Source organism: Chaetodon trifascialis, chromosome 6 (genome assembly GCF_039877785.1).
Source record: "Chaetodon trifascialis isolate fChaTrf1 chromosome 6, fChaTrf1.hap1, whole genome shotgun sequence".
In the NCBI taxonomy this organism is placed as follows: domain Eukaryota; kingdom Metazoa; phylum Chordata; class Actinopteri; order Chaetodontiformes; family Chaetodontidae; genus Chaetodon; species Chaetodon trifascialis.
Window position 1 is genome coordinate 10884434 of NC_092061.1, and position 26779 is coordinate 10911212.

At 42.3% G+C, this 26779-nt stretch overlaps 3 protein-coding genes across 3 annotated transcripts; 2 read left to right on the forward strand and 1 right to left on the reverse strand.

The window, feature by feature from the left end:
* Nucleotides 1-3980: 3980 nt before the first annotated feature.
* On the reverse strand, nucleotides 3981-9914 carry LOC139332526 (RNA-binding protein MEX3B-like). Its single transcript, XM_070964542.1, has 5 exons — nucleotides 9135-9914; nucleotides 7675-7913; nucleotides 7414-7459; nucleotides 5027-5775; nucleotides 3981-4699 (listed from the first exon to the last, which is right to left on the reverse strand). The coding sequence occupies exons 1-5, from the start codon at nucleotides 9769-9771 to the stop codon at nucleotides 4289-4291; spliced, it is 2082 nt and encodes a 693-aa protein (XP_070820643.1). The 5' UTR covers nucleotides 9772-9914; the 3' UTR covers nucleotides 3981-4288.
* Nucleotides 9915-11041: 1127 nt separating this feature from the next.
* Nucleotides 11042-16069, forward strand: tmed7 (transmembrane p24 trafficking protein 7). Its single transcript, XM_070964856.1, has 4 exons — nucleotides 11042-11080; nucleotides 11385-11582; nucleotides 12682-12927; nucleotides 13722-16069. Exons 2-4 carry the CDS (start codon nucleotides 11424-11426, stop codon nucleotides 13956-13958), a joined length of 642 nt encoding a protein of 213 aa, XP_070820957.1. The 5' UTR covers nucleotides 11042-11080; nucleotides 11385-11423; the 3' UTR covers nucleotides 13959-16069.
* A 324-nt stretch (nucleotides 16070-16393) lies between these two features.
* fem1c (fem-1 homolog c) lies at nucleotides 16394-26512 on the forward strand. Its single transcript, XM_070964750.1, has 6 exons — nucleotides 16394-17767; nucleotides 20917-21086; nucleotides 21197-21385; nucleotides 21837-22348; nucleotides 23505-23681; nucleotides 23917-26512. Exons 1-6 carry the CDS (start codon nucleotides 17224-17226, stop codon nucleotides 24179-24181), a joined length of 1857 nt encoding a protein of 618 aa, XP_070820851.1. The 5' UTR covers nucleotides 16394-17223; the 3' UTR covers nucleotides 24182-26512.
* Nucleotides 26513-26779: the final 267 nt, after the last annotated feature.

Sequence of the window (26779 nt, forward strand, 5' to 3'; positions counted from 1 at the left end):
TAGATTAAAAGGCCTCAACAGTCAGACAAATCAATGGGGAAATTATTCCAGAGAAAAAGGGCACGAAAGGAAAAGACCCTGCAGACGTCTTTTAACTCTATGTACAGACAGGAGGCCTGCAGCCTGACAGCGTGGGATGACAGAGAGTCTAATGAGATCACAGATGTGTCAGAAACAGTGTTCTGCTCTCCATAATTCATCTTCAGCTATCATGCCCCAACCGGTCTGGATGACAGCGACACTTTCGAAACATCAGGAGGTAGAATTATTGAAATCCTGACCTCAGACAATGCAGGTTAGCATGAACATATTTCATGCAATATGTAAGAGTTGTCACAGCCAAAGTAGGACGTCGTGTCCCTGTATTCATGCTGATGGAGCCCTGAGGCAGCCGGGGTCACAAACTTTCACTGTGTCATGTGCCTCACTTCAGGCTCCATACCAGCAGTCTGTGGCTGTCTCTGTAAATATAAGGATTAACAATGTTAGAGATGCAATAATGTGAAGAGCCACGGCATGGTGAGTGTTGCTCACTTGCACTACAAACCTGAACTCAATAATTTGCAGCCAATTAAAAAGCCACTTCTTGATTTCAACGACTTTGTTTCGTGGTAGGAACTATGAGTAAAGAAACTTGCCTTTAGCAAGCTGTGTTCACAAGTCCTACCGGGCTGTCACATGCTCACACATGGGTCTAAAGTATAGAGCTGGTTTTTATTAGTGAGACATGTCAAAATGAGGGAGAGGAAATTATCTCATGTTGAAAATCTGGTGAAATGGGCCCCTGGTTCCTCAAAAAGCAGTGTCACGTTCCCGAGTGTAAGCACAAACACTGAAACAGCATTTTAAGTCACGAAAGAATCACAGAGGTCTGACATGGCTTTAAATGAAACCGTCTTTATTAAGTAACTTTAATATCAGAAAAATAAAACTCTTAAATTCTCTTTACAGCAAATATATAATATCAGTGCTTTGGCCGCAATAACTTAAAAGGCCGTTATAAAATATAGTCTGCTTTTAAACTCCTGACTCAATTTGAAGAATTTATATGCCATAAGACTCCCCCTACATATACAAAACAAAAGTGTAGTAAAATTAGCAAATACTTTGAACTGTTGGTACAACTTAACAATATATGTATTTATATATAGATAATCTAAGATACATTTTACAGTATACTGTTCTTAATTTGGTGGCGTACAGACATGACAGGCAGCTTGAATCCTTGGCCTTTTTACAGTTGCAGTGTGACGTTTTACATTGGCGGTACATTATGAAGACATGCTCGTGATGCACATTCCATTTTCCACTAGGTTAAATGGCAGCTATCAATACTATTATCATCATCAATACTGTAAACTAATAACTAGACTACAAGCAGATAGCATTGATACCCTCCTGCAATATTTCTGTATTTCCAAGTCTTCATTCACTTAATCACTCAAAGTGGAAAAAAAAAAAAAAAGTAAAAATCTTATTGTAAACATTTTAATATAGATGTATTTATGTATATATGAAATGTAACAAAATAAAAATAATTCTGTATATTTATCAGTCATTAACAGTAATATTATATAATACATACACAAAAATGTCAAGATTCATGAACGAGCTGAGGGCCGACAGTGTATTGCATTCCCTCAGAGGGAGAAAGAGAGCAAAGGGAGATCGACCCTTCGTAGATCAGAGAGAAATCAAATAAAAAGGACGGAGAGAAGACCAGAGGGGGCAGAAGCAGATGGGGTTTTTTTTGCACGTTTGGGACTTGTTTGGTTCCATTTCCTCAAGACAGCTCAATCATCCATGAAAGAGGCGATATTTAGGAAACAGAACTCGGCGTTGAAATAACTCCTAAATACCGTTTACAGCTGGAATCCTTGAGGGACTGCAGTCCAATGTCCACTCAGTAAAGCAACACTATTGACCTCATGTGGTATCAGCACAGTCCAAGATGAAATCACTTCAGCTGCTTCCCCTTCGAAATGTCTGTCAGCTCGTTCAATCCTGGAAAAACAAAGTCTAGAGACACTGGTGTTTAAAGCTAAGATTTGAGATGATTTCCACCAAATTGTACCTTTTCTTCACTTTTCAGGCAGAGGAACAGACAGAGACACACGTGGAAGGGCTGAGGGAAAACAACAAATCGTGGTGCGTTTGGAGTCCCGTCCAGACGACAGTATAACATATGGGGGAAGGCTGTGCTTTGTCGGGCACAGGACAACAGCAAATGGGCAGATGAAACAAAAGTGTCCAAGTGTGTACCATTGTAACATTTCATCAATGCTTTAAAGCAGGAAACGAAAGCGAACCCCGACTGAAATGTAGTAAGAAAAAAAAGAACATAAGATAGGTCTGTCTACAAGCTTAGCCCGAGATTGTGTGAGCTCTGTAATTAAAACTCAAGGAGTTTTATTTATCTAGTGCTTCCTCGAGTAGTTAACATACTGAGACGATTTTTGCATAGGCCTGGTAGACAAGACGTGGGATTACATAAAAACAGAAGAGCCACGGGTGGCCCTCTTCTCAATTTTGCATCCCAGTGGAATTGTTTTGCTGGCTGCTTACCAACATGGACACAAAATGGCTGTGACGAGACAGCCACATGGTGGAGCAGTTCAAGTGAGAGAAAAGACACCATTGAGATGGCTGAAAGGTCAGCAGGTCTTCTTTACAGCACAGGGATTTGTTCCAGATGACAGCTGTCCTCATAGTTTAATAAGAATATCAGCTCTTTTGACTCCCAGGTGAGGTTTAACTATTAAGTAACCATACTTAAACCATCTATTAAAGTGTCTGTGATAATGGGGAGGAGGAATGTTACCAAAGGTAAGAGCTGTGCATATCTTCCTAGTTGAAAACCAGCACATGGTTTCCCAAACAAGGATGTAATCGAGACATAAACAAAAGGAAAAAAATAAAAGAGGGGAAAAAATATGACAGAGAAATGAACTAATGGGAGTGTTTGTTGCTGAAGAGATAAAAAGCAATAGATGCTCGAGGAAGGTTCAATAACATGGGAAGCAAAAGAAACATCCCAGTGATACAACCTCGGTTCCACCAAGATTCATTTAAGGGATTGAACATTAAGACCTCAGTCTGTAAGCTTGTGTTCTTTTGAGCCTAAATCTGGATTTGTAGATAGTGTTGTCAGTTAATGACAGGCTTTCCAAAAAGGCCACAAGTTTGTTTTAAGACAACGCAACACTGTGTCCGCTCAACCAGTTGTTTCTTTTGTATGTACTCAGAACAGAATTAGGCACAAGTTTACTGTAAACAGTTTTTTTCCCCTCAAAGTAGAAATGGAAAGCAACGTGGCGATACTGAAGTGGTGTAACATCCTGGTGCTCTACAAAACGACGTTACCCACTTGTTGGTTCTAATCTGGGAAAGAAGCCAGGGGCAACAAGGGGTTGCCATTGGAGTGTGACATCTTTGCAGTTGCAGGTTTGACCCACTCAGTGGGTGTGTTTGCACGTGTATCAATGGGCTGTTAGTCTCAGCAATGCTCGAAAACTCTGATTTATGAATCTGGAAATCCTGTTTAAAGTACTGCAAATTGTCTGGGATACAGTGGCGTGTGTGTATATCATATCCAGTTTACTACGGTAGGCGTTCAATTTCTGCGGCAACCAGGAGAATACTATTAATTTATATATTCATATGTAGGACTTTATGTAAACATGCTCACCTCCTCTTTTTGTCTCAAAGTTTCCTGCCGTGAGCACAATTATAGAAAGGCAAAGGGGCTGGGCCATAATTCAGCACATAAAAACAACTGTGGCAGACAAAAAAAAATTTTGACCCAAAAGTCAACATCATGTATCAACAGAATTCATTAAAAATGTAATAAAATACAGGCAGGCAGACACTGATAACTAGATTTCCAGGGAGAAGAAAATGTAGATCAAAAATTATGAAAAAAAAGTGATCATATATATATATATATATATATATATATATATGATATATATGATCCCACCCCACCCAATGCTACACAGAGGGCTTCCAACCCTCCCACTGATCAATCAATCAATCAATCAAGGAAGAAGACTTCACAATAACAGGCACATGAACGGGCTGAACACGCAAACCCGTGCCCTAAATACAGATTATTCCTTATTCACCTATTCTTCCTCACCTTTGTCAACCAAACACCAGCTTGGACAAAACCGGGGTGAGGACAAATCTAGAGACTGATTTGGGGTCAGTTTTGTAATTTCCCCACACATGAGTTGGAAGTGTTTGGGAAGCTGATCCCTCATCAGCCATCAAGGTAAATGGATTAAAATCACATATTACGTAGCTGAATGGCCTGTGTAACCGGGGACAGGCACACAGGGCAGACAGCATCTGGACCCTGGCATATGTTGGTGGCACAATCTAGACAGAAGAGGTTATGGCCGCAGGGAACCAAGGCAGCGATCACCTGGTTATCCATACAGTGGACACATATCTCCTGTCCTCTGACTGCTGATCCGAGCCCCGGCCGATAGGAGAGGGACGATTCAGGAGGGGAGGAAGAGGAGGCGGTGCTTTCGCTGGAAGAGGAGAAGGCCGAGCTGTAAGAGGGGAACCTGTGGGCATCGAGGGTCCCGGCTGAGCTGAGGGGCCCTCGGTGAACACGCTGGGCCTGAGGGTGTTCCAAGGCTTCTGTCCCAGAGAATGTTGGAGAGAGCCGGGGCGTCCCAGGCTGACTGGTCTGGAGACATCGATGGCAACAATCATTAGATGACCATCATCATAAAAAACACGACTCAAGAGAAATGTTTCAGAAATGTCAACGGAATGGATCATTAGTGCATTTTCTGTGCGATCAGTGTCACTGCTTGTATATGAGATGATCAGTTGGTGTATCCATGACTGTAACAGTAATCACAGTTCTGATGCTTGGATTTTATTCATAATGCCTACATCAAAAGTCAAAAAGAGAAAAGCTCACACTGAAATTGTTTTGACCTGTGGGGGTGTCTCTTTACCGCCTAGACAGGAAGCTATGAGCCGCACTCACACATTGAAATTCACATACCTGAGGCTGACGAGCATCAAAGGCCTGGAGGGGTTGGTGGTCTACAAAGGGGCTCCAAATGTGTGGCTGTGCACCAGGGTGCGCGGTTTGGGCAGTGGATATGGTAAGTGGGTCAAATCCTGATGAAGAGCCCCCACCTCCCAGGGTAACCAGCTCCTCAGACCCCACAGGAAGAAGGCTCTCGCCAAACCAGAAACTTGCACTGCCACCATTGCTGTTGTTGTTGTTGTTAGCATTGGCATTAAACGCACCGGTCGGGCTGAAATCTGCCATCCGGTTTCCATTCCCACTGCCGTGGAAAGAATCAACTGAGCTGGAGCCGCTGCCCAGGGAACTGGAGCTGTCGTTGCGGTAGGTGGAAGACATCCTGATACCACTGTTAATATTGCTATTGATTCGCTGAGTACTGTTGACACTCATTGGCAGCAAGCTGCCACTGCCGCCACCACCACCACCACCTGGTGATGATGCACCAGCATGAAGCCACCCAGCCTCCCCCAACCCAACTGGTGTTGCAGCCGTGTCAAAGCTGACGTCTGTTCCGTTGAATTGAAAGTCATTGTTGTCTACACCGGGAGCCTCAATGCCTCCGCAGGTTCCTGTGCGAAGGGCAATGTGCGCCTCGATCTCATCCCTGGCCCGATCCACATTCTCCGGCATCCCGGTGACCTCGAACACAGGCTCTTTGTCACGACTCGGCGTTACGATGTAAGTGTGGGTCTGTTGTTGAATACGTTTGATGGTTGCTCCTGAAAGATATGACCAGACCAAAACCCTTGTATTTAAACAGCTGTCAGTTGAACACTAAGTTTGAAAAATGCTCTGATCACATGACCACATGAATGTCAAGAACATTCATACATTATATTTAGTAAATAAACTTGTCACTTCATTTTATGCTGTTACAAAAGTGTGTGAACTGTTGTCATAACCAGCATATGAATTCTTGAGTTATGGTCAAAAACGCGTGTGTGTGAGGTCACAGTGACCACCAAACTCTAATCAGCTCAGCCTCAAGTCCAAGTGAACATTTGTGCCAAATTTGAAGAGATTCCCTCAAGGCGTTCCTGAGATATCACATCCACAAGAATGGGATGGACGTTCACGCAGACAACCTGAATATAGTATTGCTCCAGCCACAGCTGTCACCAGAGGGAGGCGTTTAAAAAAAAGAACAAATCTGCTTGCTTCATTGTCATTTCTTAACGACAGCTTGACCTGATTGTGTCAAGTTGACAAATTAGCGCTAGCAGAGTAATACTAAGGACTGCACAGTGACATGAACAGCATAATATATTTTCAGTAATCACACTTGTTTTTTTAAACCGATAATATCTGACGTTGAAACTGGAAGAAGCACAGCTGTGCAATAATTATAGCACTGAACTGCAGTCTGTCCTGGTGACTCAGCTGGCTGGAGCACATACCACCCAACCACAAGACCCTGAGTTTCAGTCGAGTGTTGGAATCTTCTCGAATGTCAACACTATATATTTGAAAAAGAAAGCCTTACATTTCCTTTTTACATATGGCTCAATGGTAACCCTTTAAGCACAGAAGCACAGAAACAAATCATCATCAATCATTCTCAAAATGCTTGTTAACACTAAATGTTGATTATTAAGATCACACGCTTTGTCTTGCCTCTGTGTGTGGCATAGCGTTTCTTCATCATTTTCTAATTTGATGACATTTGACTTGTTACCTCACCGTCTCCAGCATCGTGGCACATGGTTGAGAACCACTGCAGTTCAATTTACAAATCAACCCCAGGGCCTTCTGACACTGAGGTGGTAATGTCAACAGGGCAAGGGGTTAAAGACTGGGTGACAGCTAAATGTAACCTTCTGGAGTAGAGCTCAGCATATTCAAACTGCTGTAAGCAACGTAAGACACATTAGGTAATCCATTAGACAATTCACAATTGCATCTAAATGCTAAGAAAGACATAAAAACTTGTTGTGTATGGACTACTGAAATAATGTGGCTCATTTATTAGTCAGACACAAAGTAGATCATGACTTTCATAGTAAAATTAAATATGAACAAAGTCACCTTTGTAGTTGCCTTTTTCTGTCCCCAACACCCCCATTTCATAGTGAGAATCATAAACATATTGAAAAGATATTGCCTTATTGTAACTGCTCCTTTCATCTCTGTTCCTTTCATTGCGTAAAACGGGCACAACTTAATGAAACTTGCAAAATACAGTTTTAGTTTGAGGTTAGTGGGTCTTGTTATACAAGCGTGTTGTTTTTCCAATAATGCTAAAAATCACTATGGAAACAAATGCCAGAGCTGAAATCTTATGAACACTCTTTCAAACATGAAGTCATGTGACTGGAGCAAACAACAATCATCTGAATATAGGATAAATTAAGACCCACCTTTGGGACCCACGACCAGTCCTACAACACGATATGGTACCCGCACCTGTAGGGTTGAAATGACAGTGAAACTACACACATTTTCAATGACAAACACCCACACAGATACAAGAGAGAGCCTCTTTTATTTAAAAAAAATGTGCTTGCATGGTAACATACACAGTACTCTGTCGCTCTTGATGTGATTCACTGCACTAGAATGTCTGTTTCATATCTTTAACGCTCAACAACACCATGACTCACAATCACGTGCTCACTGACCTGAATGGTTGTCTGTCCAGGTAGAGAGGGGGTCCCTGGGCCGGTGACAGCAGACAGAGGGCCCGTCTTGTTCCGAGAGGCTCTGATGAGGGAGAAGTGCTCGGCTGCAGACAGGATCTCCCTCTTAGCCATAGCCACATCTTCTTTGCGCCCTGTCACAACAAAGACAGGCTGCTCTCCCCTCACTGGTGTCTTAATGTATGTATTGGTCTTAGCTCGAAGTGCCTTGATCTTACAGCCTGCCGGGACAGGTTAAAGAGAGAAAAGGAAAGACGGGAAGGTTTGATTTTCATTCAACACATCACATAGCATACACATATTAAACTTTAATCTTCAATATCTCCAAGTTGAACTAATAAAAGATCATGACACATGCAATTTCAGCAGGCAGTCACTAATGCCATTTAAAAGTTGCATAGCTTATAAATTAAATATTCCTTTCAGCTGTGGTTGAGAGTCCAACATCATTACCAGACCCATTTCCTGTTGTTGTCAACACTGCAGTCTATGCACCCTCCCCCAACTGGTCTCAAATACGACATAACAGTCTCCCAAGCCTTCCATTGAGCATTATAAAGTTTATGTGGAAGACCAGATGAAAGCGATGGATATCTCAGAAATGTCAGTAGTGGTCAGCGGATCTCAGAAGTCTTCGGTCATGTCACGGAACTAACTGTAAACTACAGCTGATGTGGCAAAGCAATGGTGACCGACTCTTAATGTTCTCCTCCGAGACAAAGCCGAGCCTGGTTGAGCTCGACAAGGCACGGTTGAGGACAGGCTCACTGTCAGTGAAGCACAGACAAAACATCCATAATACCGACGAGCTGTTAAAGCGAGGGGACTCAGAGGGAATTGCTGGTTGTCAGAACTTGTGATGTAAACTTTTGTTAAGGGTGCTGGACGACGGTGCCGTTGACCCAGTTAGGTGGAGTGCTTAGCTAACTTAGCTGGTTTCAAGCTAGCGTGGAATTTTTCAATATAGCTGAAGATTCTAATTAAAGGATAATTTGGGTTAGTTATAGGTATTTTTATGTTTACACTATACACAACTAGCCAGCTGCCTCCTATGAAACAAATGGAGCCTATAAAGATGTTAACTAATAATGTAAAATAACGCGTAACAGTTACGCGTTGATGCTAGCAATGCGGGTGATAAGTTAACTCGACCGCTAACGTTAATTCGCACTTCCAACAAAATTAACTACAACCTTGCTAGTTATGTGTTCCAGAGAAGCATTACGTTTTCTTTATATTCTAGTATTATGTTGTTATCATAAAATTACTTTTCTTTTTACATTAGACGACTGTCCAGTTTTTAATCTTGTGTATGCTTTATTTTCCTTACTTAACTGCTGCCTGAACTATCTTCCCAAGAAGTTTCCCCAAAAGTCCCATTAGCAACTTCAAGTTAGCGAATGAATCCAGCTAAAGCCATCCGAAAGACAACAAAGACTCACCCTGCCTGCCGACAATCTCCGCGACGTGCTCGGAGCTCGGCACGGCCACGCACTCGGTTGTGTTGACGCTCTTTCGCCGACACAACAGCGAAGGTTCGGCCTCGTAGCCCGACTCCCCGTACACGCCGGACGGTAGCATTGCCAAGCTGCTAGCCGGTGGTATGGCACTGCCGCCGGCCACAGTATCATCCCGCTCGTCTCCGTTGTATAACAAGACCGTCTCGACGTGCGGCGGCTCCATCCCGGACGGCATCGCGGAGCCACCCGGCCCTGATGGGAGGTGACGGTGGAGGTGGGCCTGCGCTAGCAACGAGCTACCGGTGCAGCCCGAGGAGTCGGCTACAACTTCTGGCTCCTCGTCCTCGGGCGCTGCCGTTATGTTCACTTCATCTCCCGAGGGCGGTCGATGCAGAGGCAGCGGTTTCAAATCTAAGACTGTACCGAGGAGGTTGAAATGAGACACCGCTTGGAGCTGGCGCGGGTGGTGAAAGGAAAGGCTCTCATCTGCTTGTTCGGGATTCTGGCTCTGGGTGCCGTGGTGCTCCTCAAGGCCCATACCGGCGAAAGCGTGCATTAGCGGCGGCGGGACCTCGGACTCTCCCTCGTCGGCCTCTAGCAAAGACGTGCTACTAGGCATAATGCAACACTTTTATAGTATTGTCGCTAAACGATATATGTGGATAAATGACCGAATCTGTCTTGATGTATAAAAAAATAAAACCTAAAAAGCGACCAGCGCCTGTTAATTGAAATGTGCGGCTTTTGTTTTGTCTTCCAGCTCTCCATGCAGCCCTCCCTACACTGTAATCCCGTACAGCTTGTTCACGCGAGACTTTGTTTTGGGGTCAGACGTATGTTCACAACTGTCAAGAAGACGCACTGAACGCGCATCATGCAGGAGTCGGGTGTCATCAGAAAAAATAAGATAAAGAGAAAAAGCGAATAGTCGTAAAGTTTTATCATAATGCTTAGATGCTTAGGGCAAAGATGGTATATGTTAGCTATGCAGAAGCAGCGAACAGACCAATGTGTGCCTGACAAAATGTTAACTACCATGACTCTGTGCGCAGGCCATAGGAAGTCTCTGTTACTGTTCCTCTTGCAACTAGATTCTGGTTTTAAGACAAAGGACAGAGGACAAAGCATTGCCCAACTTCTAAGGACTGAGCGACTTTGAATACAACAGTGCGCTTCAATTGCCATATGAAGCATCTGGATGCACCAGATCTGGTACTTCAGGTTACAGCTCCACAGAGCTTATATAGAAATTGCACATTCTTACAAGTAGCTGGCTGTCCAATTCAGCATCAAGCTGGAGAAGTCATGCTTATTTACAGGTATTTCCATAAAATACAAATCAAAGGTCACAAAATAGCAAAGCAAAGCAAATCTTGTCTTGCTTTAGAAAAAATATATCAGTGCGCCACTGGGTGCAGGTGTGAAGGTGTGAAAGTGTGAAGCGCATATGCCTTTATATAGATGTAGTCTATAAAAGCCATACAAAAACAGTGGACCTTGCATAACATTGGGCAACATCATCTCCAAATGGAGGCTATCTTAAATGACAATGATTAAGCTTCTGGACTTCTACGACAGTCACAACTGAAAACATTTGAGATCTTGCATTAGTAGATTTTTGTTGGTTCTAACATGTTTCAATAGATAGATATAATATCGTCTGTCTAAACACAACATCATTTCCAGATGTATTGTGGCTCTAAGCCCGTTTAACCTAAAGCAGCCACGTCGGAGCGCACTGACTGCGAGAAGGAATATGTGCTTTCCAAGTACGTGGACGTGACCCACGTGATCTCGCAAGCGCTCCTCCTCTTCTTTTTGACCAATGAGAGGGAGCAGAGGGCGGGCTTTTACAGATGACAGCCAATGCAGTGTCACATTTGTAATACGTTACTTAGCATTAGTCACATCCGGGTGAGCACTTTGTGGTGAGTAGCTAATACTGACTGAAACAAAATAATGAATTAAGAAATGATAATGTTTGAATTTACTTTAACTCTAATGACCATAGCGCGCGGATAATACGTGAATACACTAGCCCTAAGAAAATTTTACAAATTCCATTTGTATTTCTGTCTCTTGAATATGAAGGCCAGCCAGCTAGCCAGTTAGCTTTAAGCTAACAACTTGTCGCCAATATCAATGTCCGGGTTTGCTTTGTCACCATTTTTGTCTTTTTGCCATCCTCGGTATTGGTTTGAATTTGATATCTATTAATGTTTATTTCTGCAGGTCCGCTCAAGTTTTTGCTTTAGAGCTTCGGTCTTCAGGATGTACGGATCCTTTCGGGTGCTGTTGCAGGTGCTGTGGGCCCAGCTTCTGTGTGGGTGGGTGCTGGGCTCCGAGCTAACTTTTGAGCTGCCAGACAACGCCAAGCAGTGTTTCTACGAGGATATCATCATCGGCACAAAGTGTACACTCGAGTTTCAGGTATGTGCGTCTTCTTTGGGCCCAAGCCAAGCTTTTAGCAGTCGTCCTAAATGGGAAGTTAGAGTTGAAACGGAGTCAACACTATCCTATCCAACACTTAGGGCAATGTCTGGCTTTGAAGATTACAGAAAAAATATTAACATCCCAGGGCATGAATACATGGTAGGCTTTCTGAAATAAATACAAGTTTTTAAAAATTACTTAATAACAGTTTTTGTCTTTTTTCGCTCGTTGTATGTGGTAATCGCGCATGAGCAGGTGTTGTTGACGCCGGTAATGTAACACACAGACACAAAGTGTTTTCACAAGCAGGACTGTGTCAGTGGGTAACATAGACTGAATCTGAATGCTATACTTGTAATCATTTTTTTCTGTACAATATAGTAAATCATATGATTTATACTGTATGTATTTTCATTTAAAGCTTTTTGAAGTTTGTCTTTATTGATATCTTCTAGTCTTCACACCAGTCATCTAACAGCACAGTTTTATTTTGCTGTTGTTGTTTCTGTAAGAAAATGTAATTGCCCAGCAATCATTTTAAAGAAAATATTAAAATTAAAGTAATACTAATCAGAATATTGTCCACAGCTGCCTTAGACAGAGCATTATTTGGCTTTTAGCCAATTCATTAGATCCATCATTACTGATATTACATAACAGCCAACCCCTCTTTCCTAGGACTGAGCAATAATTCACTATTATATTGTTGATTGTTTCATCATAAATTATACTGTTACATAATTATATATATATATATATATATATATATATATATATATATATATATATATATATATATATATATATATATATATAGTCATTCACAGTTTTCATGTCTAAATATGATTAAAATCTGTCACAGCTTGAAATATTAAGTACTTGAGAATATATATTTTTACAAAAAATATAGGATTTCCTTCTAGAAAAAACTTAAAGTAGCATTTGACTGCTTTGTATGTGACAGTCATGACATGAGTTTTGCCAGTGTTGTCAGCCCGTCTGCTGTGTCTGAAGAACTTCACACAATTCATAAAATACTTGAAAAAAAACACTATGTTACTGAATTTATGGTCCTCCTGTCTTTATGTTCTCCTAGGTGGTGACCGGTGGCCATTATGATGTGGACTGTCGTTTGGAGGACCCAGATGGCACTACACTCTACAAGGAAATGAAGAAGCAATATGACAGTTTTACCTTCACAGCTGCCAAGAATGGCACCTACAAGTTCTGCTTCAGTAATGAGTTCTCCACTTTCACACACAAGACGGTTTACTTTGACTTCCAGGTCGGCGATGACCCTCCACTTTTCCCCAATGAGAACAGAGTCACTGCTCTCACCCAGGTAAGACGATAAGCTCGCACAAGCTTGTGCATTTGCATGTTTGAATTTGAGGGAGTGAGTGTTTCTTTAGGTTTCTCAAAACTGTGTAGTTTACTATGGAGTATATAGCATAAGACTGTATTTGTTTCATTTTATCTGACAAATAAACTGCAGCCTCATTTTCTACACAGCATGTGGTGCAACATGAGACTGCACTTTTCAACACCTCTTTTACTCGTCACAACTGACGCCTTTATACTTCCAAATCGTACATGTTGTTTTGTGACTTCTGCAAATTCCCAGCCAAGCTCCACCCAATTTTAACATGAAAAGAGGTTTAACCTGCTGTAAAAGACTGAAACACCTGTTTGGGTGTGCTCGGCACAACATACTCATCTTCTGTTGTTGAGTGTGTCTGTTTGAGTATCTTGAGTTTTAACGAGGATGGACATACTTTTTATTTCACACCAATCATTTATTACCTGCAGTTGTTTCAGATTTTATTGCAGACAACACAATGTAAAATGTTTTATGTGCCCATTATGTTTTCACCAAAGTGTTTAGATCTACATCAGCCAGTGAACATAATATTTTATAGCTAGTTAGATGCTTGATTCCAAATCCAAAGCTTAAATTTATGTCACTTCATTTTACAAGTTTAGGGATGTTTTAACAGTGGAATTTTTGCTCCCTGTGTTCCATCTGGTTTGTGAATCAAAGTTAATGTCTTCTTGTTAGCTGGTCAATCTTTCATTTCCAGCCTCAGTTTAAATATCTTGGATTGATCTTGGCTTCCATTTTATGATAATTTCCAGATGGAATCAGCCTGCGTGTCCATCCATGAGGCCCTGAAGTCTGTCATTGACTACCAGACACACTTCCGCCTCCGCGAGGCCCAGGGACGCAGTCGGGCAGAGGACCTCAACACCCGTGTTGCATTCTGGTCCATTGGAGAAGCCATTATCCTTCTGGTGGTCAGCATCAGTCAGGTGGTCCTGCTGAGAAGCTTCTTCTCTGACAAGAAGACCACTACAACACGCGTTGGATCGTAACAGTCTCTGAGCGCTGGGATCTGATTCATCACCTCTTCATTTGTACCTTGGCTCCTGTGCTTAGAGTGAGTTGGAATATCAGTGCTGATCTGAAATTGGATCATATCAAACAGCCAGGTCGGACAATCTGACATGTAATTTTCATTCAGCACTGGCATTCATACCAACTTTATGCAAATGAGTCTTGAGCAAAAAGGTTATCTGTGTTTAAAATGTTTTTGAGAGAGAAAACCTGGAGAAAGGCTTGCTTATGTTGCTTGTAACTATCTGTATTTGAGGCAGTTCAAGCAGCTGGTCATACAGTTAAACCTTAAATACTTTAAATATTTGAAATTATTTCTAAATGTGTTCTTATTTTATTTGTGTAATTTTCTACCCCATCATCTCATGCCCTCTCTCCACCTGATCTGTTCCATTTTTCAGCCCAAACTGTGCACTGAAATAACCAAGGGGGTTACCAAGTGTGACTAAATGTGACTAAATGTGTTATGTAGGGAGATGAGGATTTCTTTCCTCATCTGCAGTTCATTGGGTCTCTAAAACAAGGCAAGGCAAAGGATTTGGTTATGAAAAATCTGTTGCATTTTTTTCTTTGTTATTAAACCACACTGTAATAAGTGAGAAAGACTAGATATTATGTTTGCTTTTATCAGCTTTTTTTATCAGAAGTGGGTCTGCTATACAGAGAGTATGCCATCATTTGATAATAGCTTGAAATTGTTTGGTATTTGGGTTGAAGATTTGACTTTAGAGATGCAGACGATAAAGTCAGTTTTTGCATTTTAGATCGAATTTTCTCAATTATACATTGGGGCAAAGTCATGCTTCGACTTGACCACACCTGGGGGGAGTGTCTCCTAAGAGTCTTCTAATTACAGGTCACCTCTTCTTTATTACATCTGTGTGACTCAGCGTGGTGGGGGACAAAAAGAAATAACTCATATTATTCTTGTGTTTGCAAATGACACATTTTGTGTCTAAAGTGGCAATTTTAAGTGCACCAGCTTCTTCTGAAATCTTTGTCTTTCTCTGGTTCCCTTGCAATGTTAAATCTAATTCTGCCTTTGCTGTTTGAAGTGTAACAACTTATTTATCTTGTGGGCTCATATTGTCCTCTTGGTTTTATACAGCACTGTTGTAAAGTTAATGTTTTGCAAAATGTTGCTTGAATATAAGATAATTCTAGGAACTTTGAGTTGTAGTTGTAATTTCAAATTCTGTCCCCTCACTGGCTACTCCGTTATCTAAAGGTACAGGAAGGAAGATGTGGATGGCTTATATCTAACATGTCTGTATATGGCTCTGACAACTGTCATTTTTCAGTTTTTCATCATCTGATTCAGTTAGCGATACTGAGAGAAAACTTCTAAACATGCTAGTTTCGTTCTTACGGTGAATTTCACTAAACATTGTAGTCTACAGAAGGCACTACATACAGTATTTATTTCAACCTGGTAGTGTTGCTAAAGATAACAGTCACGTGAAAGTCAGTGGGTCATTATTCACTGATTTGAAAACAAAATCTGACTGCTTTTAAATACAGCCATGGTATCATGTAGTCATTTTGAAGGCCACTTGTAGAGGTTTACAGCACACATCGATGAATCTGACTGAGGTCGGCTCATCTCCTGGCAAAGCTAGAGGACATGTAATGTGAGAAATTTGTCAAAAACATAACTTTTATATTTATGACAAAGACAAATTAGATTTACACCTAATCCACCAGAGGAGATAAAAAATATGATGCTTCTTGGACTTTATAGTTTGGTCATGTTTGACTTGTCAGGACTGATTCCAGAGACATAGAAAACAACTCAAAAGATCCATTATTATTATTATTGCTGTTGATTAGTCCTGGCTTGGCTTTGCTTCCTTTGTTATTCTGTCCCCTCTCACTTTATGTTCATAGTCAGTTTTGGTAGGAGGTGCATTTACAGGTTTTTGTGCTGACAGATCATTTTTGGACATAAATTCAGCTCTAAGGCATCCTGGCCATTTGTTAAGTTATTGGGTTGGCTGAATAAACTTTCTGTTTAAATGCCGGGGTATGCTTTGATTTTCTCACCATTAATAAACACTTGGTTTTCAGTGAGGGATCACCTTCTTGAATACATCCCCTGGTCATGCTTCTTCTTTCCTGTAGGGAGTGATATAATCAAGGCAATAATGGCCAGCTTTGCATCCGTTCAGTATTTCAAAGTATTTATTAATCCGGCAGATACAGAGGATCTATTTCAAGATATTTTTGACGTTGGTTTGTCTTTCCGTTGGTAGTTATCTCTTTGTTAAGTTACAGGTACTTAAAGAACAAGAATTTCTTTTTGTCATTTTTTTTATTGGCCACGTAAGAGTATATCAGCTCTGTGATTGGTCTTTGGCACGTCAATCATTTGCGCTAGTGGAGAAAAAAGACTGCGTTGGGTATGTGATTTGACAGAAACTGAGTCGTGATCATCCGGTTGAGCCGTGGGTGGATCGCCTTTCCCTATTTACCTTCTCTTTCGCTGAGATTATTGTCGTGCCAGTTTACGGAGTGTCTACATGGACGACTATTATTCGCTGTTTGGGGGGTAACGTCTGTCGTTTCTTCTCGACGTGTGGGCGAAAGAAGAGCGACGCAGACACTGGGGATATCCCCTGCTTGTTTGGCCGCACGAGAGAGCGAACGTCGTTTTCCCAGGCTAAGCTAGCAGCAGCACGGCGCAACGGGTGGGGGTGGATTTCTGTATTTCGGCCCTCCGAAAGCAAAAATAAATAACGTCCCAGGAGTATGTTGTGAAACAATGACATGCACAGAAAGCAGAGCTAGTGGAGGAGAGCTTCTTGGAGGGGAAGAGGTGTCAGCGGATGAGTATCGGTTGAACGATCAATAAAGAGGTGTAAAGTATTTGAGCTAAGCGGAGCTAGTCGGTTAGCTTAATTGATCAAGGAAGTTGACTAGCAACCTTGCTAACGCGGCGACAAATGTATTACTGGACCAAGGGTCGTTTCAAACGTGTGAGCTATTAATAGAGTTAGATATTCATACAAGAGACAGGTGATGACAATTTCTGTAAGCTTAAGTGTAGAAAGGCACGAATTGCTGTTGGCTTTTTAACCAGAACGCTAGCCAGTTTTACCGTTAGCCAGAAAGTCGGACCTTGTAAACAAAAGGTCCCGAGCGCCGCCGGTCCACAGCCACGTTAACGCACTCCTCGAGTTATCGCTGACCGATTGTTTCACGGACGTCATTGCGTTTTGTTTAACGTGAAACTAACTCTCAGTTATGGATTTAAAGACAGCGGTTTTTAACGCAGCCAGGGACGGTAAGCTCCGTCTGCTTCAGAAACTGTTGGAGAACAAAGATGGACACGAGGTAACCAAGTTGATGGGCGAGAAGACAAACGGGGCCACCCCGCTCCTGATGGCCTCCCGGTACGGCCACCTGGACCTGGTAGAGTACCTGCTGGAGTGCTGTAGTGCTCCTGTTGAGGTCGGTGGGTCGGTAAATTTTGACGGGGAGACCATCGAAGGAGCACCCCCTCTCTGGGCCGCCTCGGCGGCAGGTCACCTGAAGGTGGTCCAGTCCCTGCTGGGCCACGGAGCATCTGTCAACAGCACGACACTCACCAACTCTACACCCCTGAGAGCAGCCTGTTTTGACGGTCACCTGGACATTGTGAAATACTTGGTGGAGCACAAAGCTGACCTGGAAGTGGCCAACAGACATGGCCACACGTGTCTTATGATTTCCTGCTACAAAGGACACAAGGATATAGCGCAGTACTTGCTGGAAAAAGGTGCAGATGTCAACAGAAAAAGTGTAAAAGGTGAGTTGGTCGCACAGTCAGCTGCCAGCAGCAACCCAACAGTATCTGCCTATATTCACGATCGCTGACCCTGAAATAAGAAACTGATTGATTCTGCAGAATCGTACATTGCAGAGTTCAATATGGTTTGAATTCTTTATTCTACATTTACCCTGACAGATGGTAAAGGTGTGGACCTGACCACATAGCAAGTAATTTTGAAATCAACGAAAAAATGTCTGTTGTACACAGATCTAAATGTAAACTTTGCTATAAACAGTAGGGAACAACAGTATGCAATAATGATCAAAGTGTTTGCATTTTACCATTTGAGATGACTCAACAGGAGAAAATGAACTTCTGGTTCCACAATGGAAAGCTGTGATGATGACTACGTCAGCTTGGACTGACTCTGTGGGTGTGTCTGAAAGATCTTATTCTGTCCTTAGATGGTATTTTGTAAATGCATGACTGTCTTTTTTTAGGGTATTGTCTTGTGTGCGATGACAGACCACAGGATTGCTTGAAAAGAAAAGCATTAAAGTGATATCCTGCTTAAACTTATCCAGCGTATTAAACACCACCACTATAGATAGCTACGAAGGCTGGGAAATATATATTGTTCCGTCCTTCAGAGCACAGCAGCTGTGGTTAGCTTCATGTTTGTGACAGTGGATGTGACAGTGCCCAATTTCCTTGTTAGAAAGAAATATATAAAGTATCTGACAAACCAGCCCCGCACCATAGTCCCCTTCCCTGACCATCTGAATTCTCGTGTGTTCCAGATGATCATATTCTCAAAATATGTCTGTGCTCTGGCATCTGTATTTATCCTCATGCACAACTCTGTCAAATGTGCAAGAAGGCATATGTACATGAATTGTTTCGCACACATTTGAGTGGCCACCTCTCACACTCCCATTAGTTTGAACTGTGCTGTCGTGGCTTATCTTATTTGATGAACGCAGTCACACTAAAGTCATTTACATCAACATCCAACATGCTGAAGTCGAGACAATTCATCCTCCTGACCAGTAGAAGAGCAGGAGGCAGGTGCTCCATTGTGCACAACCGAACACATGTGCTTACAAATGAGCATGGCAGGATCATGTGTGATGATTGAGGTGGAAAGCACTCTTACCAGCCTGTTCTTCAGACTATTGCCTTTCCCATAACAGCTGAACCAACAGGATGGAGTAGATGTGTAATGTTAGATATGAAGTGGCAAATTTCCAAAAACAATGGACATTGTGTTGATGGAGGGAGGCAAGCAAGTATGGAAAAAATGGTCAGGGCTCCACAATCACAGCGGACTGATCTGTTTAAAAAGCTGCCCTCCTTACTTGACCTGAAGGTAGCCTAAATTCTGTTTGGAGGCACATAGTAAGTATTCAGATTAATCCCTGACAGTGGAAAGGATTTCCTAAGTTTGTGGATTAAGTTGTTATGTTAGTGGAAGTGAATGTATCACCCAGACAAGCAAATCTCAACACATTTCCTGCACCATCTTTAACTAATGATGTTGAACATATCTCCACACCAAAAAAATAGTCAATTCTGGTGGAAGCTGGTTTAGAGGAAGGCCCAAAAAAGGCACTATGGATAGTGTATGGCAACACGATGATGAAATAGTATAGTATTCCTTTGGAGCACACAGTTTTTAATATCTTAAAATCATTAAAACATTAAAAGTTTTATCACTTGAAAGCATTTAGCAACCAAAAACCATAACACCAATGTTAAACAATTTTTCTACGATGTTAACCCAGGTTGCCTTGTCCAGCTCGACTAAACTACAGGAAAACCTGCTGTGCAATGGCCCCCAAGTTTTCACTGTCAAGAGTGAGATGACACAAGAATCCTATGAGTGTAGTTTTGGCAGAAACCTCAGAGTATAAATAATGGTTAATCCCTGGCTAACCCTGTTTGGTCTCATCTGCGTGAATATGGATTAGCCTCAGTGTAGTGAGAGCAGCCAGACTAGAGGAGAGTGAAAGCGGTATTACGTAAAAGTGCTACATTTAAGTTATAGGCTGGTCAGGATGGACATGATGTCTTTATGAGGTGTGTTGAATTTATTTACTTGAAGGCATTTACTTGTTTACATGTTTTAAATTTTTTTAACTTTATGGAATCAGGAAGTGCTCCAGCAGACCAAGAACTACCCGTGTTTGACTGCAGGAAGAACCAGCTGTGGAAATCTCTTATTTTACAATGTTTTTGTTGATGATTGACCCTGAAGTCTAAGTAACCTATTTGAAAGATAAATTTGTAGGACGAGGACAGGCAAGACATGCTTAAGCTTATTCTACCTCCAGACCTTTGCATTCATATAACAAAATTATGAATTTAGTATTGAAACACCATATATATAGTAGTTAAGTGTTACTCACTAGTGGAAGCAGAAGGTCTTCTTGCTTTACCCAAAATAATGGGTAAAAAGATTGTCAGAGGATGTCATGTGTAGACTATTAAAGGGTAATTGAGGTAGCAGCAGTAATAGTAGACTTGGTCCTTGCTGGCCTCTCTTCAGTCTTTCCACGCAGATGAAGTTTACATTCAGCATAATCACTGAGTATAGAAGTTGAAATTGGCATTTTGTACATTCTCACTGTCATCTTGTGAGAACATGAATACATGTGTTCTAGATCAGAAAGTGCAGATGGCTGTTTAGAATACTACATTTTCAATCACGGCCTTGCCGGGTTTCGCCTATGACATGATACACCCATCAGGTGACAGCAAACAACTCGACGACTGTTTCAAAACATGGCAGTGACAGGAAACGGTAAATTGTCTAATGGAGAAATCATTGCAAAGCTTTTTCACACTGCAGGCTCAGGTTTGCTGCTGTTGAGCAGACATTCCCACTGGAAAGCTATGCTACATCTAGAAGGTAGAATGATCTGAGTGTCACTAGAATGGATAATCATTCGGTGGAAGTGAGCATGCAACAAAGGGCTCAATGGCAGCATCCATGATAATCCTGGTGTCAGATGGTCTGTGGCCATTTTGAATATATTCCAAGAGGAAAGGGAGTGTGCAGGCTAAAAAGCTGGCCTCTAGCTGTCTTGTCTGTCTTCTCAAATATATATGTATGTATTATTTATAAATAATATAGCTAACCTAGTCTGTAGCTCATTGTAAGACGTGTCCCCCTGTGTTCACAGGCAACACAGCACTTCATGACTGTGCAGAGTCGGGCAGTCTGGAGATCATGCGTATGTTACTGCAGTATGGAGCATCCATGGAGCAGGACGGCTACGGCATGACGCCCTTACTCTCTGCCAGTGTCACAGGCCACACTAACATCGTAGATGATCTGACAACGCACGAACAGGTCAGGTTTCTATCACTTCCCATGGAGAGTTTGTCCGCACAGGTGTGTGCGTGTTTGTGTGAAAGGCATGATGTTTGAATCATTGGAAATGTATGTCGTTTCCTCTGCAGACAAGCCACATGGAACGCATTGATGCCCTGGAGCTTTTGGGAGCCACGTTTGTTGACAAGAAGAGAGATTTGCTTGGTGCTTTAAAATACTGGAAGAGAGCTATGGATCTCAGGTATATGGACAGTAACAACATCGTCCATAAACCTGAACCCAAGCAGCTGATCATGGCTTATGACTACGCCAGGGAGGTGAGTATTAGTGTGAGTCTGTCTTTCCGCCTTGCACCACCCCAGCATGATTCTGCATCGCATTTAATGCTCTTGAGGTTTCATTATTGTTGATGTTGTCATATTTTGGTCAAGGCAGCACATGCTTAAGTTGACTGCGTTTAAATTCACTGTAGAGGGAAAATTGCACATTGTAGTCCTTATATTGGAGGCAGAGGCTGCACATATTTTCATATTTTATTTATTTATTTTATTTTATTTTTTTTTATTTTTTTTCCCCCCAAAAAAAATATTTTCAGGCACAAAGGGGAAAAATACTTTTATTGTTCTGGATTTGTATGTATCAGAGAAACAGTCCAGTATCAGGTCTGAAAGCTATGTGCTTCTGACTTCATCGCTTACGCATGGAAACCCTAGACTGCCTAAACTGCTGCACCCTGCCATTGTCTTGACACTGTAATCCTCTTCCCAGGTAACAAACGGAGAAGAGCTGGACGGGCTGATATCTGACCCGGATGAGATGCGCATGCAGGCACTGCTCATCCGTGAGAGAATCCTTGGCCCACAGCATCCAGACACATCTTACTATATCCGTTACAGAGGCGCTGTCTACGCCGACTCTGGGAACTTTGAGCGCTGTATCAACCTGTGGAAATATGCGCTGGACATGCAGCAGAGCAACCTGGACCCCCTCAGCCCCATGACAGCCTCCAGCCTGCTGTCATTCGCTGAACTCTTCTCGTTCATGCTGCAGGACAGGGCCAAGGGGCTTCTGGGGACATCGGTGTCATTTGAGGACTTGATGGGCATTCTTTCCAAGAGCGTGTTGGAGATTGAGCGGGCAGTTAAACAAAATGGGCCAATGCCTCCTGACCCTGCCCAGCTCAGCAAGGCCCTGTCAATCATCCTGCACCTCATTTGTCTTTTAGAGAAGGTGCCGTGTACTGCAGAGCAGGACCACTTCAAGAAGGAAACTATCTATAGGTGGGTTCCATGTTAATTTACTTTTGGCCACTATTTTGTGGCAGTGATTTTCTTTGACCTAATCTTTGAAAATGTCCTTGAGAGCATATTTACATCCCCTTTTTCAGCAAATGGGAGAATATCACTTGAACTATATAATGCTTTCCTTTCCTGCCACAAGCCATTTGTGAATTTGTATTAATTAAATGAGGGTGTAAATCTTTGGGAATCTCTCAATTCCATTCTGATGGACGTTTCTTGCTCCAGTATTTGCGCTCAACCATTCACTGGTGTCCTTAGTCCACTGAATTACAATATCAACAATATCTGGCAATTAAAATAAATGATAAATGATCTGCAGCCTTTTTATGTAAATAAATTAACATTCATTAATTTGAAAGCATCTTTCTGTCTCTTGCCTGTATGTGCATAACAAAATGAGGGGGAGTGCTTCACTGTGTTGTGGCGCACAGCCTCTCTGCTGCACCGTTAGCTCTGAGGAAAGCCTTCCTTGTACAAGACGTGAGCAGGCAAAGGGTTTTTCAGGTGAAACAGGCCGAGCACAGTTATTTTCTTCACCTCAATTGGTTTAAGTTGTTCAGTGCCACAGTGTGTGTTGATCAGCTGCTCTCCTTTGTTACTGCTGATCACTGCTCCAGTAAGGTTAGGCTCTGAGTGATGGCATCGCGAGTTCACAGTATACTTTACTTTCATCTCCCAAAGGAAATTATTTAGTCATTAAATCAGAAAAATGCTTGAAAGTGCTGCATTCTTTGCAGATGAACTATGAGATAACCAGCATGTGTGCACTGTAGATTGTCTGGGTGCTGCGTTGCCGTGGCAGTTGCCTTTTTGTTCTGTCAGCATCACACTTAACATTTTGAAAATTGATTTTTGACATTTGTGAATCAGCTCTGAATTGTAGGAGGTAAGACTCGAGGTTCCTATGTGAATTGATTTTTTTTTTCCACCACCCACCCTGGACAATGAATCATGTACATTAAGAGGACTTTTGTCTCATAATCGGTGTTAGTTCAAATAGGCCTGAAGTCCACATTGTCACACAGCTGGGACACTGTCCTGTAGTTGTGTAGTGCTGTTACCATTACCACGATGTTTGTAGTTCATTGTCACCTCGCTGCTATTCCTTGACTGAGAAGTTGACATCTTTCCACAGATTCCTGAAGCTCCAACCATGTGGTAAGAACGGCTACAGTCCACTACATCTGGCAGTCGACCGCAACACCACCTGCGTGGGCCGCTATCCCGTCTGCAAGTTCCCATCCCTCACAGTCGCTTCCATCCTTCTCGAGTGTGGGGCAGATGTTAACAGCCGCGATGAAGACGACAACAGGTCTGTTTGTGTTTGTTTTTCTACTGCTCTAGTTGCTCTACTGGTTTTAATTTTTAGAAATAATTAAAGTAGAGAAAGTAAATGAAAAATACCTCATAAGTTCTGCAACTGCACAGTCATCAACCATCAAGGCTGCCACCAGTTAAACAAATATCAACATGTCAGACCAGACAAACAGTAACATGTTTTCTAGCATAATCTTACAGCGGCTCTGTTGTCTTTTCCAACCCTCCAGTCCTCTCCACATTGCCGCGTCCAATGGTCACCCTGACATCATGAACTTGCTGATTTCATGCGGGACTCACTTTGACAGCACCAATGCCTTCCAGCAAACAGCCTGCGACCTCCTGGATGAGAAGGAGCTGTCTAGGAATGTGATCCAGCCCATAAACCACACCACGCTGCAGTGCCTAGCCGCCAGGGCTATTATCAAGCACAGCCTCGACTACCGGGGAAACATCCCAGAGAAACTAGAGGCCTTCGTCTTGCTCCACAGATAATGATCATGAAGGAGCGGAGGGGGATGGATGGATGGATAGGTGGAGGAAAAGAGGAGGGGGTGCAATTATATCAAGTGGTCAGACTGATGAGTTCAACGCCTGACCCATAACATGTTTGAGGAACTGAAAGACAGTTTTGTGGGTTTGGCTTGTAAATCCGAACAATTTGAAGAGAATGAAGTTGAAGATTTGTGTGAACAAAAATGTCCTCATGCAATCAGGATAAACTGATAAACGACTGGAGTAAATGGAGGAATGAGCTACCATTTTCTTCCTGTGTTTGCTCTTTGGTGGAGCCACAGCTCAGACTGGTCACAGCCTGATCTGTGGGGATGTATTAGGAGTGGATTGCAACATGGACAAACACAGTTTGTATCTCCGGATGAACTGAACAAGGGGTTTACGCATTTTTGCTTCATAGTACATTGATTTTTTTTTTTTTTTTTTTTTTTTTTTTTTAATTTTTTTGCATATTCCACTATGCTATTTATTGAATGAAACTTGAGAGATTTTTCTCCATGCTGGCTCCAACCCAGCCTCAACTTTGCCTGCTTCTCTGTTCTCAAAGCAAGGATTGAGGCATTTCTACATATGCTGGGACTTCAGGTTATTTTTTGTTTGTCCCATCACTGTTGCCAACAGTCATGGACCCTTCCTCAGTCATCATTAGGTTACTCTTTTTTGTACTTTTACAATACATTTAGTTTTTGTCATGCAAATCTGGATATCTGCCAAGTGGTGTGGATTCTAGACTCATTTCTCTTTCTCACTTTAGTGTATAACAAAGCTTTACGAGAAGGGTTTAATGTCTGCGAACACCATAAGTGCTTTATTCTTCCTATGCACAGGCTAGGCTGTTGGAAAGAGAGACTGTTGTATTCTGTGCCGGCACTTGTCTGTGCAATATCTCTCATGAGTTTGTGTTTACCTCATTGCTGCCGTTTCCTTCAGTATCCCCTTACTTCACTCAGAAGGGGGACGCAAAACCATTGTACTGATTGTTGTAAGAGGGGTGAATGAATTTGAGTGATTGTGTTTGTATGTGTGAACGAGTGAGCGCCACACAGGTGTTTCTTGTATGCAGATTGTTTTTTTTGTTTGGGTTTTTTTTTTTGAGCTTACACAAATTATTGAGGACAAGAGTTTGGTGAGGTGGCACTCATGGAGATTCCATAATGCACATGACTGCCACTAGAAACCACAGTTGGCCAAACTAACTGTCTACAACTGCTGGAGCGTGCAGGCTTGTACACAGAAGTGACCTCTTAACGTTCACACATGGCGGACCTTTAAAGGTATACTATGCAGGAGTTTCCTAAGAAACAATGAATAGGCTCATACAAAAGTAATCCCTCTCAAGTGTGTGTCTGCAGAGACCCTGCCCTCTGCCTCGACTTTCTTTCTGGGCTTCAATCTTTGGGCAGTGCGTGTGTAGCCCCCAGCTAATAACAGCACATGGATGAGGTCAGGACTTTATAAAAAGGTTGCTAGTAGGTGCCGGACCGTTAGCAGCTACAAAAATGGCGGAACAATCGCAGAAAAACCAGAGTGAACCGGAGGCTGGTTTTCAACCCGCTGGCGAGCACTGAAGGAGAGGGTGGGGTTGAAGAAAGACCCGGGGTTGGCCTGTTTTCTGTTGAACCGGCAGCTGCCGGTGGTTAGCTTAGATCGTTTGCTAAAGCATCTGCTTTTTTAATACATCAAAGATAAAGTTCCTCCAGTAGTACCTTGCAGCATACATACAGGCAGTGCACTTCCGGTGGCATTGAGCCGGCGAGGAGGGGCCAAGTTTGAATGTTGTGTTTACAAACAGTAACTGACAATTCCTGCGTAGTGTACCTTTAAATGCCGTCGTTCTTTTAATGAGTAGGTTACCAACATTGGCCCACTGTGCATGTGCAGCAGCAGCATATCAGCCAACCCATCACTGCAGAAAACCTGTCACGAGAACTCCTAGACTCCAAACTAGACTACAGCTAGTGAAGTTCTGCTCATTTTGTACAACCGTCGTCCAATTGTACGAGAACTGAAGACACAAACGAGTGGGAGGACGCCGCAACATACAGAATAGTAAAGCTTGTGAATTATCTTGTTTGCACATTAGCTTTAGATGTGTGGGTTGAAAAAAAAGGGCTTTTCATAATTTGTAGGTTTCATATTGCAGTCTATTAAATCTGACCGTTCAAAAGCAGACATAGAAAATGTATGAGGACTCCCAGGGCAACTTGATTTGAATCTGCACTTTACTACAGCGGAGTTTATGATTTGATATGGCATTAATCAAGTTCATGTCTTAATAACCAGTTTGACAATAAACCCATGTTGCACATGTCTCCTTGTCCAAATGTCTTTATTTCCTATTGTGTCTGTTTCTGCAGTAGGAATTTCAGCAAGGTTTAGGTTTCTGTGGCGTTATGTCTTATAGACTTGTTCAGGTGTCTACATTTCAGTTTGACTTAACGGTAATTTCCCATTGCTTCATTCAGATGGCAGACGGTCAGAGTGCGTGTAGGAAAAAGGCTGCTTTCAATCCTGAGTGAAATTGATATAAAGTTCCTGTAAAACTAGTTTGATCAGCGTGTACACAAAATGTATTGC

Coding starts and splice junctions, on each gene's coding strand:
- fem1c (XM_070964750.1), top strand. CDS start 17,224: ATGGATTTAAAGACAGCGGTTTTTAACGCAGCCAGGGACGGTAAGCTC. Junction 17,768..20,916: donor CAACAGAAAAAGTGTAAAAG/GTGAGTTGGTCG, acceptor CTGTGTTCACAG/GCAACACAGCACTTCATGAC. Junction 22,349..23,504: donor AAGAAGGAAACTATCTATAG/GTGGGTTCCATG, acceptor ATCTTTCCACAG/ATTCCTGAAGCTCCAACCAT.
- LOC139332526 (XM_070964542.1), bottom strand. CDS start 9,771: ATGCCTAGTAGCACGTCTTTGCTAGAGGCCGACGAGGGAGAGTCCGAG. Junction 7,914..9,134: donor GGAGATTGTCGGCAGGCAGG/GTGAGTCTTTGT, acceptor CTGTCCCGGCAG/GCTGTAAGATCAAGGCACTT. Junction 5,776..7,413: donor ACTGGTCGTGGGTCCCAAAG/GTGGGTCTTAAT, acceptor CATATCTTTCAG/GAGCAACCATCAAACGTATT.
- tmed7 (XM_070964856.1), top strand. CDS start 11,424: ATGTACGGATCCTTTCGGGTGCTGTTGCAGGTGCTGTGGGCCCAGCTT. Junction 11,583..12,681: donor AGTGTACACTCGAGTTTCAG/GTATGTGCGTCT, acceptor ATGTTCTCCTAG/GTGGTGACCGGTGGCCATTA. Junction 12,928..13,721: donor GAGTCACTGCTCTCACCCAG/GTAAGACGATAA, acceptor GATAATTTCCAG/ATGGAATCAGCCTGCGTGTC.